Source organism: Arvicola amphibius, chromosome 10, assembly GCF_903992535.2.
Source record: "Arvicola amphibius chromosome 10, mArvAmp1.2, whole genome shotgun sequence".
Taxonomy (NCBI): Eukaryota; Metazoa; Chordata; class Mammalia; order Rodentia; family Cricetidae; genus Arvicola; species Arvicola amphibius.
In genome coordinates this window covers 79,159,635-79,172,690 of record NC_052056.1, presented here as the reverse complement: position 1 = coordinate 79,172,690, position 13,056 = coordinate 79,159,635, and the positions used below count along the sequence as shown (strand labels likewise).

At 46.1% G+C, this 13,056-nt stretch overlaps 1 protein-coding gene across 2 annotated transcripts in view; it reads left to right on the top strand.

Annotated features, from left to right (window-relative positions):
• Ptpn11 (protein tyrosine phosphatase non-receptor type 11) overlaps nt 1–13,056 on the top strand; it is a 68,759-nt gene that overhangs the window by 40,164 nt on the left and 15,539 nt on the right. The window contains exons 7-12 of one of the 2 annotated variants that reach the window (XM_038345283.1): nt 2,199–2,295; nt 4,705–4,784; nt 4,886–5,044; nt 7,443–7,574; nt 11,910–12,064; nt 12,918–12,985. In XM_038345283.1, the coding sequence (XP_038201211.1) occupies nt 2,199–2,295; nt 4,705–4,784; nt 4,886–5,044; nt 7,443–7,574; nt 11,910–12,064; nt 12,918–12,985 (691 nt within the window). Of the gene's footprint in view, nt 1–2,198; nt 2,296–4,704; nt 4,785–4,885; nt 5,045–7,442; nt 7,575–11,897; nt 12,065–12,917; nt 12,986–13,056 lie in introns of both variants that reach the window. The other variant, XM_038345282.1, reaches the window with a different exon arrangement.

Here is a 13,056-nt window from a genome sequence, read left to right as displayed (position 1 = left end):
ACAGATATTCCCTGGCACCTGCACTTGTGAGTAAATGTCACGTGAGGTTTGGCCCATAGGTGATGGTCAAAGTTACTGCCAAGTTTAAGCAAAGCTGCAGGTCCTCTAGTTCCTCACTCTACTTCTGTTGAAGTGATGGATCTCTCAATACTTGAACTTGTTTTTGAACATCATCCCTATGACCTATCTAAACATCAAGGTCTAGAGTTGCCTTTGTGGGCCAGTTCGAGGTCAGGGAACATCAGCTCCCAGAAGGCAAATAGCTTTAGTTACTTGATCGGAGCTCATTAAGAAAAACTTGAATAAGCATTGCTCTGTCCAAGTTCTGCACACCTTGTTTTCTTTTTGTTCAGGTCCTAGCTAAAGACTTTTGTTACTCCTGACAGAGATCTTCCCAGGTAGCTGCTTTAGCATTGCATTTTTTTCTTTAGCTGCCTTGCCTTTCACTTTCTTTGTCTGTTTTTGTTTTGTTTTTTTTGTTTTTTTTTTTTGTTTTTTTTTTTGTTTTTCGAGACAGGGTTTCTCTGTGGCTTTGGAGCCTGTCCTGGAACTAGCTCTTGTAGACCAGGCTGGTCTCGAACTCACAGAGATCCGCCTGCCTCTGCCTCCCGAGTGCTGGGATTAAAGGCGTGCGCCACCACCGCCCGGCCACTTTCTTTGTCTGTTTCGGGTCTCAGTGGTGAATCACTGACCTAGCATACACCTGAGACCCTGGACTCCATCCTCAGCATCACAGAATCCACAAGCTAGGCATGCTGAGAGATAATGAAGAGAACTTGTCATTCTGAAAATAAAACCTACTCCTGACTGTACCTCAGCCTGTCCTGTCCTTCTCTGGACTGTCCTTGCTACCTTCCCAATTCTGACTGGGTCAGTTAAACTATGGCTGCCTGATTTATCTCTTTCTTTGATGGTGTCCCCAATTCTTTGCCCCCATAGAGCTGTCCGGCACTTTCTTCTGGAGCCCATCTTTACTCCCTGCCCTGTCCTTCTAGGCCTGACTCTCCGCATCTTGTCCAGGTTTCCCAGGGGAAATGAGGGCAACAGCCTTCCGGACACATTTGTCATTGAGATGCTGACTTGGGTTTGACATGAGAGGACTCTGAAGCTGTACTAACAGTTGCCTTCCTCCAGTGGCACCAAGCTGCTTCTGCCTCTTCCAGTGTCCACATCTAAGACTGCCATGGGGGCTTGTCGTGATTGAGCCAATCCTAAACTCCTCAAGTATGTGGCTCATGTGCTGCTTACATACCCCATTCCAGCTCTCCTAGTGCAGCCTTCCATGTCTCAAAAGGCCTTTCTACTACACATATTGGAGAAAGTTTAGGGGCAAAACAGCAAAGGAAACATCAAATCAGTCAATCAAACAAACAACCAAACAAAAGGACAAGAATTTCTGAATTCCGCTTCCCTGCACCCTCCTCGGTGTGTGTGCTGCTGCCCAGGTAAATGTAAGCATGTGGCTCACATCCTACGCTGTGAGAGTCTGACCCACTGTGACCATCTTCCCATATGCTAAATTGTCCCTAGACTGACTCTGTAGAGTCGTGGAGCGACCAAGTTCTTCTGTGTGACTGGGTAGTAGAGTTTTGTTGTTCCGTTCCCTCATTCCTTCCCAAGGTTGTGCTGTGGTCCAGGCTGGCTTCACCCCTGAATCCTTCCTCTTGAGCACTGGATGATATGACATTGTACCTGGGTGGCCCATGATGACTTAGGAAGCCTCCTCTTGCTTGCATAGTTCACTGTGAGTGCTTCTGTCAGGTCATGCTGTGGGGATGGGTGTTGTTGTTTCCATGGGCCTGACTTACATTTTATAGGGTGAACCTTTAAAGCAGAACACGGGCCAGGCTGACTTGCTTCTCTTTTCTTCCTTTTCCTCTCCCCACCTTCTTTTTCTTCTACCCTCTCCTCCCTTCCCCTTTTCTTCAATTTTTTTTCTTTTTTTAAGGGAGTACTTTTTATATCCATGTTTATTTTTCACATTTATTGATTTACTTTTGTGCATGTGCATGGATGTCTCATGCTATACCAACTGTGGAGGTCAGAGGACACCTTTCAGAAGTTCTTGTCTTTCGACATGTGGTTCCCAGGAACTGAACACAGGTCTTCAGATGTATACAAGTGCCCTTACCCACTGAGCCATCTCAGCTCTGTCTTTTGGATACATTTGATACATATTTACTTTTCTTTGCTTCTAGACGCTACAACAACAGGAATGCAAACTTCTCTACAGCCGAAAAGAAGGGCAGAGACAAGAAAATAAAAACAAAAATAGATACAAAAACATCCTGCCCTGTGAGTATCAACCCCCTGCCTCAGTAACAGTCACAGTGCCTGGGGTCACATGTTAGCTAATAGATAACCAGCCATAATGGGGATGGATGTCCTCATAGTACCAGTAAAGCTGTAGTAGGAGGCCCTCTGTGGCCATCTCTTGCTCATTTATTTCTGTTCTACCTACATATTTCTGTTCTACCTACTCCAAGGCTCTTGGTGACTCTGTTAGACTAAGGCATGGGTCTCAGATCTGAGAGTTGTCTCTGCCCCTTGTGACTTGTCTGTAAGTTAGGGGTAGGTACACCTCCCTCTGGGCCTCGGTTTCTCATTTGAAGAAAGGAGAACCTACTGGGCTTATCACCTTCTGCTGGCTCAGCTTCTACAGATAAGGCACCTTGTGAGTGCCACAAAGTTGGGCCTCCCTGTAGCCTGCACCAGTGAGAACCCCATCTTTACACAGTTGGAGCTCATCTCTCCACGGAGGTGACTCTGCTGTTGCACATCCTGATGTGACTTAAGCTGTGACTAATGTGGGCACAGAAAAGGGTGTTCTCTTCTGTTTTGGAGTGCTGGGGATTGAACTCCAGGCCTTCCACACTCAAGGTGAGCATTCTGCCACTGTGCTATATCTCCAGCCCTCTTGGTGCATTTATTCCTCTGTGTGTGTGTTCCACATGGCTATCTATCTGTAGGTGAGGATGTGGTACTGGAGAAGATGGGGGCAGGGGGGTGGACAACAGGGAGGAGGCATTGCTCTCATGAGAAAAGTAAACAGGAGTTTGCAGAGAAGTGTGTGTAGCTAACTGTCTAGAAAGGGGTCCTGGTGGTCTTGGGGAGCCTCTTTGTTTTTTTTTTTTTGTTTTTTTTTTTTTTTTTTTTTTTTTTTTGAGGCAGGGTGTGTAGCCCCCGCTATTCAGGAACTCACTCTGTAGATCAGGCTAGCCTTGAACTCACAGAGATCTGCCTGCCTCTGCCTCTCAAGTGCTGGGATTAAAGGTGTGCACCACTACCACCCAGCTAAAATAAATTTTAAAAAGTTTTGTTTTTAGAGACAGGGTTTCTCTGTGTAGTCTTAGCTATCCTGAAACTTGCTCTGCAGACCAGGCTGGTCTCAAACTCAGAGAAATCCGCCCGTTTCTGTCTCCCAAGTGCTGGGATTAAAGGCGTGCACCACCACAGCCTGACCAGCCTCATTCTTTTTATTTCTTAAGTTTTCTCCTCTCTGAGCTCTGCTGGTTCTCACTGTAAAGTGCAGCTGTAGGAAAGCTGAAGGGAGCAGCTGCTCACAGTTTCTCAGATGACCTACCTACTGCTGTGGTAATAAATGAGCCCATCAGGGCTGGAGAGATATCTCAGCAGTTAAGAGCATTGTCTGCTCTTCCAAAGGTCCTGAGTTCAACTCCCAGCAACCACATGTGGCTCACAACCATCTGTAATGAGATCTGATGCCCTCTTCTGGCCTGCAAGCAGACACACAGACACACAGACAGAATATTGTGTATATAATAAATAAATAAATATTAAAAAAAAATAAATGAGCCCATCAGATGTTTCCACTGAGCCTTTTTTTTTAATGTTGGTAATTGAACCCAGGGCCTTGCCACAACCAGCCCTTAAAATTTTTGTTTTGCGACAGTTTCCCTAAGTTGTCCAGGCCTTGAACGTCTGGTTCTCCTGTTTCATCCTTCTGAGTATCTGGGATTCTAGTCCTGTACCATCCTATGAGCCCTGTTGCTAATTCCCATTGTAAAATATGTTGTTTTTGATAGAGCACTCAGATTTTTATACCAATAATGTATTTTGGTATAGATTAGGACAACTGATACTTCATAAATTCTGTTTTATAGGTTCTATATATTACTCTGCCTCTTTAAGAAACTTTATTATGGGGAATTTGGAATATGTTAACAAATAGAAGCTGAATGTGGTTGTTGCCCAGCTCCAGCAATACCGGCTTGTGTGCAGTCTTGTTTTGTTTGTTCTCTGATCCACTTCTCTTTCCCTGAATGATTTTGAAGAGCTTAGACGTCATTGTTGGTATTTTAATCTTTTTAAAAACAAAAACCATTTGGGGATATAGCTCAGTGCACAGTGTTTGCTTGGCATGCTCCAGGTCCTGGGTTCAATCCCCACCTTTACCACCAAACCCAAACAGGAAGAAAACCAACAGGCATCTTAACCTTTTACTCATGGGAAGTTACAAAAATGACTTAGAAGGTGCTCAGCACACAGTCCTTGCCTCCCTCCCCTTGCTGACTCCTGCACCCACAGCATCACCAGACAGGGAGTTCTGAGAGCGCTGTGCTATGCCTTGTCACGTCTTGGTTGATCTTGTGAAGTACTCACTGTTAGATTGGCTTGGCTTAAGGCCGCCCGGCTTGTGCTGAAGTTCTGAGGACTGACTGACTGTCATCTCTTTCTCCTCAGTTGATCACACCAGGGTTGTCCTGCATGATGGGGATCCTAATGAGCCTGTTTCTGATTACATCAATGCGAATATCATCATGGTAAGCTTGACTTTCACTGTGTTTTCTGGTCTTATGTTGCTAGTGTCTTTATACCTGTGACATCACCTTTCAAAGGTTTGAAGACTTTTCCTAATTTCTAGCCTGAATTTGAAACCAAGTGCAACAATTCAAAACCCAAAAAGAGCTACATTGCTACTCAAGGCTGCCTGCAGAACACGGTGAATGATTTCTGGAGGATGGTGTTCCAGGAGAACTCTCGCGTCATCGTCATGACCACAAAGGAGGTGGAGAGAGGGAAGGTACGCACTATGTCCCCAGCACCTGATAAAATGTTCTTAAAGTATTGGTTGTGTGGTTCTTCTGCACTGGGTTCCACCCCTAGCTTTACTTTCCCGCAGTAGCTCCATTTTGCTTCTTGGTGGTGCTTGTTTGGAAGCGTCTTTCAATATTAGCACACTGTTAGTATACATTGTCCTGTAGTCTTGTGTTTTGTGCTATGGGCAAACCAATCCTCTAGCTGCTGGAGGGTGGTTTTATTCAGCTGAACAGTCTTGTTTTCCCTTCATTTTTATGCAGACTGTTGCCTATGTTTGTCTGGATTAAATGTCAAGAATTGTTGGGTGTCTATGTGTATGTGTTACTTTGGATCAGCCACCTAGCTACCCTCTAGAACTGTCAAACCCTGCTCCCTTCCCCCCCAAACCTCATAGTCGAGCTGAGCTCCCTACACTCTTAGGGTGCTATGTGTTCTAGGAACTGTGGATTCCTAGAAGTCAATGTATCACACCTCCAGGAAAGCAAACATCTTGAAAGTCCGTGTTATTTTTGCATCATCTCAAAGTGAAATCCATTTATAGGTTTTTAATATGGAAGCATCTTGGTTTTTATTTGTGTTCTAGCCAGAGTTTTTGTTTGGATATTCTTTATTGGTTTATAAAAAGATTGAGTGCAATTTTATAGTCACATGTAGAAGCTAACCTGAGACAGATGGGTTCTTGGGAGTTGAGCCTGGCAACTGAGTAGCAAGTGGTTGTGCAAGGTTCTGGTTGGTGCGCTTCTGCATGCCTTCAGCAGTGATGCCAGGTGTCCTGAGTTCCTGGGCAGTTACAAGTCCTCCCAGTTCCACTTATTGCTTGATGCTATGTAAGAGGTCACATTGGGCCTGTAGCTGAAGAATTGGGTCAGCCACTATTGGAAGCACCGTTGGAAATTTCAGAGTAGACAGATTGGGCAGAGATGGGCCTGGTACTGTGGCCTAGCCCTCACTTCCTTGTATTCTCTGTTGAGGTCTCTGTAGTGCCCAGAGCAGTCCTCTGAATTGATTGTCCAGAAAACAGCACTATACATTGAGGATGATGAAATCCTTTTAGATCTGTCAAACATAGACACTCGGTTGGATTTAGATAAGAGACCACACCATTCCATTAGCCTCTTCTCCTTCCTTGAGTGTCCTCTCTGGGTTAATCACTGAGCTCTGTAGATAACTGTGCTCTTGTATCTTGTCACCTGTAAGCTGCTCTGTATTTCTAGTCCTGGGTGCAGATTTCTCTTGCTGATACTGGCATTGTTGGTTTTAGAAAGTGAGTGTTGTAGGTGACTACTTCCAGAAAAAAAGAAACAACATGCTTTGCTTCAGATTCGTCACCTGGTAGATGCAAGTTCATCCCTCAGATGGACAAGACCTCTTTTCTTTACATCATTGTTACTATCTTTCTCCACTGCCTGCTGTTTTTTGTTGTTCTTCTCTTTTTGTTTGTTTGTTTGTTTTGAGACTGGGTTTTGCTCTGTAGTTCTCACTGGCCTGGTATTTACTATGGAGACCAGACAGGGTTTCTTCATGTAGTCCTGGCTGTCCTAGAACTCACTTTTTAGACCAGGGTGACCTCAAACTCATAGAGATCCACCTGTCTCTGTCTCGCAAGTGCTGGGATTAAAAGCATGCACCCTCAACCGCCTGGCTGACCAGGCTGGTCTTAAAAGTGAAGTAATTCTCCTGTCTCTGCCTCTGGAACTACAAGTGTGCACACTCAATTTTCAGTCCATCTGTTCAGGGTCCCCCTATGCAACTCTGGTTGACCTGAAACTTGCTATGTAGAGCAAGTTGGCCCTGAGCTCACAGACACCCACCTGCCTCTGCCTCCCAAGTGCCAGAACTAATAGTGGAGTGTGCGTGTCCCACCTGTTCTTGAAGCCAGCAGCAATTGCAGACTGTCTTCTCAGTTCTGGGAAGCTGGTGTGTATGGGGGAGGGGGGTAGAAGTCTGAATGTAGAGAAAGCAATGGTGGGACAGTGCTAGCATCCTCATTCCCAGATTCCTTCCTTGCTTTCCCCTCAGAATGACTGGTGGAGTGCTGGGATTGGAAATTGTGCTTGCTAGGGACAGTCTTGGATTGGCTGGTCCCTCTCCTTTGCTTCTGTCATCTTCAGAGCTGACTGGGCAGGTGTTGACTCTGCTTTGGCAGGTGGGCATTGGAGTGGGGATAGGGTGGGGACCAGGCTGATTTACCACATCTCCTCTTTTCCCTTTTCACCTGCTTTGCTTATTTGAATTATTCCTTTCTTTTCTTGGTAACCTAAGGGAAGGTGGTAGGCTCCTTTCCTTGATGTCATGAGCAGGACTGGGACACTTGTTTTTTGCTGGTTTGGACTTTCATTCAGGGTTTGGACATTAACCTGTTTTCCTCTGGTCCCTTCCAGAGCAAATGTGTCAAGTACTGGCCTGATGAGTATGCACTCAAAGAATATGGGGTCATGCGTGTTAGAAATGTCAAAGAAAGTGCCGCTCATGACTACACCTTAAGAGAACTCAAGCTCTCCAAGGTTGGACAAGTAAGTATATTGTCGTATTCTAGAGACTGTGACTTCCCGTGGTTCACAGTCATTGTGGTGCTCCTGCCAGCATTAAACCTATGTCCTGTCACTCACTGATTGAATGGCCACATTGGGTGCTTCTTAGATGCTAGGTCCGGTTAAGCACTGCCATGTCTTGTGAATAAGACAGGCACAGGTCCTGCCCTCACAGAGCCTGGAGAGATATGGGTAAATATAGCTACCAGCTGCTGGCCTTCAGCTCCTGTGACAAGTTCTAGAGTGACTGGTAATCCGGGCAGTGGTGGCGCATGCTTTTAATTGCAGCACTTGGAAGGTAGAGATAGGCCCTGTGAGTTTAAGGCCAGGCTGGTCTACAGAGTTCTAGGACAGCCAGGGCTACACAGAGAAACTCTGTCTGGAAAAACAAAACAGAAAGTGACTGGTCCAATGAAGCAGGATGCATAGCGGAGGGCCCCTGAAGGGGTGGTGCTTGCTGAGATGTCAAGTGGAGGAGCCATGCATGAAAGCAGAGGGAGTAGGGAGTACCCTGGGCCTCTCTGTGATCAAGGTCAGTGTGGCAGCTTTTTTTTCCTCCCCCCAAGACAGGGTTTCTTTATATAGTCCTAGCTGTCCTGGAACGAACTCAGTCAGTCCAGGCTGACTTTAAACTCACAGGAATCTGCCTGCCTCTGTCTCTGAGGAGTGCTTTTGTCAGCTGTTTCTCATGGCTCGTGGCTCAGGATTGGTCATGGAGTCGCTAGCTCTAAAACAAAACAGGATTTGGTTTGGAGTCATTTTTATTTCATATTTAGAAGGGCTTATTTTAATATCTTTGGGGACTCCAAGAAACTGTTCTCGTCCAAGAAACCATTCTCGTCCTTGTGGATTACATCCATGCGCAATGAGAAGCCATGCTTCAGGCCGATAAGCTCATTGTGGCTTCCCCAGCTGTCTAATTGAGCCTTCTGGGCTCGGGTATTATTTGCGTCACATACTGAAGTTCTGGCTTCAGGAAAATGGGATATAGGGCAGGAGAGGTGGGAGGGCATTGAGGAAATGCTCTCTGGTTAGGCCATATTGGGAAGAATCTTTAAAAAAAATTAGTTTGACTTATTTATTTATATTTATTATTATATATTATATTATTTTTTATATTATACTATATACCATATAATCTATGCTTTATAATATATATTGTACTATATGATATATCATACATTATACTATATGTTATATTATTATATATTATATATATTATATTTATATTCATTATTATTATTACTATTATTATTATGAGACAGGATTTCACTCTGTATCCCTGGATACAGAACTGGCTATAGAGACAGGTTGACCTCAAATTCACAGAGATCTTCCTGCCTCTGCCTTTCTAGTGCTGGGATTAAAGGTGTGTGCCACCATGATTGGCTGAATTTTGTTTTTTTTTTTTTTTTTTTTTTTTTGGTTTTTCGAGACAGGGTTTCTCTGTGGCTTTGGAGCCTGTCCTGGAACTAGCTCTGTAGACCAGGCTGGTCTCGAACTCACAGAGATCCGCCTGCCTCTGCCTCCCAAGTGCTGGGATTAAAGGCCTGCTCCACCATTGCCTGGCATTTGGCTGAATATTTTTATTATTTTATTTTATTGTGTTTATTTATTTCGTTTGAGACAGTTTCTCATTTTGTAGCCCTGGCTGACTTGGAACTTGGAACAGGCAGGTCTTGAACTCACAGAGATCCACCTGCCTCTTTCCTGTGTGCTGGAATGAAAGGTGTACCACAATGTCTAGACTGCTGTTCTTTTTTTTTTTTTTTTTTTTTTTTGGTTTTTCGAGACAGGGTTTCTCTGTAGCTTTGAAGCCTATCCTGGAACTAGCTCTTGTAGACCAGGCTGGTCTCGAACTCACAGAGATCCGCCTGCCTCTGCCTCCCGAGTGCTGGGATTAAAGGCGTGCGCCACCACCGCCCGGCTTAGACTGCTGTTCTTGGTCCTTTGGTTGGGAGCAGCCTAGGAAAAGAAGCAGTGTCAGGTCACTGGAAAGTCATTTGCAGGACATTGGGATAGTTTAGCTATTGAAGGGGAAAGAGAGACCAAAGTGTCTTCGAATTTAGAAAGTACGATGGACATAGTGTTTTGTCAAATATGAGAAAAACCAAAAGCAGAGCTGCTGTGTGGACATCGACTTCCTTCTGGATGCATTGAGTTGAGCCTTTGAGAGTGTCTGGACAGTTGTGAGTGTAACATTTGTTCCTAGCATTGTGCTGCTTGCTGGAGACAGAGCTGGGGAGTAACACAGGTATTGCCCCACTCTCTCAAGTTACACTCCACTGTACTTTGAACCCAGGAATCACACACCCAAATATGTCACTATAAAGTGTAGTTAGGGCCAAGTCAAAGGATGCAGTGTATTAAGATGGGTCAGGAAGGAGGTTGGTATTTACCCTAGTGATGTAGGTAGCTGGAGCTGGCACTTAAACTCTGCCCTGTAGAACTAGAGGGGCTAAGGCATTTGCAGGTAGAGTTTAGGACCAATTGGAGGCTACTACTTATGGTGGTAAGATGGTGGGGCTTGGCTGGAATGGTAGCAGTGGAGCGGGACAGCAGAGGGCTAGCTTGGGATTCTTATAGAGGAAAATGATGGATTAGGTGGTGGTGAACACAGGATGACCCACACCCTCCAGACTTCCTGGGTGGGCTGAAGGAGGAGCAACAGGAATCCTGTAGAAATGCCTTTGATCCATGGAAATGCAAGTATCAGAGAGGCTGGGCAAAGGACAGTGACCCATGCATTGTGGGTGGACTGTACCCTTATGGTGCTGAGGGAAGGAGGAAAAGCGCCTAGAGCTGGTAATGAACAGAAAGGGATCTGTTTCCTGTACTCTCTGAAGGGTGTGTGCATGGGGTGTACATGCTACAGGAGGTGTGTTCATCATGACACACCTGTGGAGGTCAGAGGACAGCTTTCAGAGGTTGGTTCTCTTCTTCTACCGTGGAGATTCTGAGGATTGAACTTGGGTTGTCAGTTTTGGTGGCAGGTGCCTCTACCCACTGAGCTGCCTTGCCAGCTGCCCTCTTGTGAGGTTTCATGATGAACTGCCAGGCTTGTCAGTGTTTCTGAGTAGCAGGTGGTTTCTTTCCCTTGGTGCTAGTGAGAAGCCATTTGTCTTGGCCCCCCACCCCCACCTCCTGCTCCCCTGCCTTTTCCTTTGAAAGGTGTGACTGTACTGTGTGTCTTCTCTCTGGGTACTGAGATGATGCTGCAGGTCTTGTTCCATCTTGCCTACCAGGAGATTTTGAGAGGAAGATGTGGGAGATGTTGGCACACATGTGCCTTTACAGTGGTCTGGGGGGCTAACATGGATCCCTCTGGCTCCTGCCTTGCTGATGACAGATCACCCACTTGTACAGCTCTGATGTACAGCGATGCCTTGGCTCAGAAAGGTGTTGCTACACAGTGAGTCTGTGCATGCTCCATTTCTCTTGCTGGCCTGTCCGAGTTTCAGGTAACTTAGTAATGACAAGGCAGTTTTCCATGACATCAGCAAATTAAATGTGTGTAGCACACAAGAGTCCTTGGAGGAGGCTCACCAGTGGTGATTGGTATTGTAGCCTTCCTCCTTCTGTCCTCCTGTCTTTCCCTTCCTCTGTCCCTTCCTCCCTTTCTTCTTCCTTTCCTTTTATCTGTGGTCCCAGTGGCCCTGGTGCCTGGTGCCTCTGTTGATCCTTGGCCATTGTCGCTCAGAACAGCCAGGATGTCCTCAGTTCCCAGTTACTTCCTGCTTGCTGGGAGAAGTTCTTTGTTCAGCTCCTTTAATCCCTCTGTGTTAGAAAGATTTCTTTGTGAATGGATGTGAAGGTTTGAGTTATGCAATAGTGACTCTATAGGAAGGGCTCCCTGAGATCCCATATAATTCACAGAGCCCATTTTCCAGCTATGGCAGTGCTGTCATGGGTGTGGGTGCCTGTCTGAGGCACCGAGGGTGAGGATACAAGATGATGGAAGCAAATGCTTGAGGGGAGGCCAGAGTTTGCCAGGCTGCAATCCCTAGAGACCTCAGTAGCCTCTGGAGTTGAGTACCACTTGCCTGAGGAAGAAGGGGAGCATGGCCTAGTGTGATGATTCAGGGCTACGCTTTGGCTATAGTTAGCCAGAGAACAAATTGCCATGCTGGATGTTTTAGATCATCTGACAGGCAGACTCTCCCTCCAGGCTGGTCCATTGATTCTTGGAGAAGCACTCCTGGGAGCCAGAGATTCTGGATTTCCCATTCTTGAAGGTTCTAGGAAAGCTCAGAAGCCACAAATCCTTAACCCTTGATTTATTTAATTCTGTTCTGGCTTTTCTTGGCTCTACTCCAGGGAAATACAGAGAGAACCGTCTGGCAGTACCACTTTCGGACCTGGCCGGACCATGGTGTGCCCAGTGACCCTGGAGGTGTGCTGGACTTCCTGGAAGAGGTCCACCACAAGCAGGAGAGCATCGTGGATGCAGGCCCTGTTGTGGTTCATTGCAGGTGACAGCCCATCTTGGTTTCTTTTAAACTCAGAGGTCTGGGAGTCTGCTCTCTTTGGAGATGTGACCCAGTCTTCCCAGGACTCTGCTCTTCCAGCCTCCAGTCACTTCCCAGGTGGGGCTCTGGAGGCTGCTCCAGGGTCACATGGCAGAGTGTGTGGACTATGGGATTGTATTTAGGATGGTTTGTTTCCTAAACCCTCACTTGAACCAATCTAGAAGGGAGGGAAACTTTCATTGTTCAGAGGTTTGTTTTGTTGTTATTTTGTGATAGGATCTCACAATGGAGGCTAGGTTGACCTCCCCTGCTTCTTCCTTCCAAGTACTGGGGTAGCAGGCCTGTACCACCATGACTGGCCTGTTCAGGGTTTTTCCCCCCCATCCCCCTTTTGTTTTGTTTTGTTTTGTTTTAAAACCACCATTAATGTAGGCTTTGCAGCTGGGTGGCTATTTAGGAAAGAAATGAACACATTTCTTTCTTTGAATGCCTACTATGGCCTTTAAGACAGGAAGCCACGAGTCTGTGGGCAGTTTCTATGCCCAGAAGTGCCATAATTTTCCAATTGTTTTCAAGTAAACTTGGGAGTAGAGAAAAGATATCATGTGCTGCTCAGGGCCTCCATGCTCAGCACTGTGAACCTCATGGTAAGGCTCCATTCCACGGATGAGGAAACAAGGATACCCTAGAGGCCCATATCAGACACAGAAGGAACTGACAGCTTAGGGATGGGGTGGGGAGAAACTGATGTGTAGCTGTGACCAATGTCGTCTAGACCCACAGAGCAGAGCCTGATTCCAATGTGAAACCCCCACAAGTGACTCTAGCCTCCTGCTATTTATTCTTCTACCCACAGTGCTGGAATCGGCCGGACAGGAACATTCATTGTGATTGACATCCTTATTGACATCATTAGAGAGAAAGGTAGGTCATCTGGAGGGCAGGAAGGCACAGTTTCAGTTTCTAGTTTGTGAGAGGGGAGTCCCAGGGAAAGT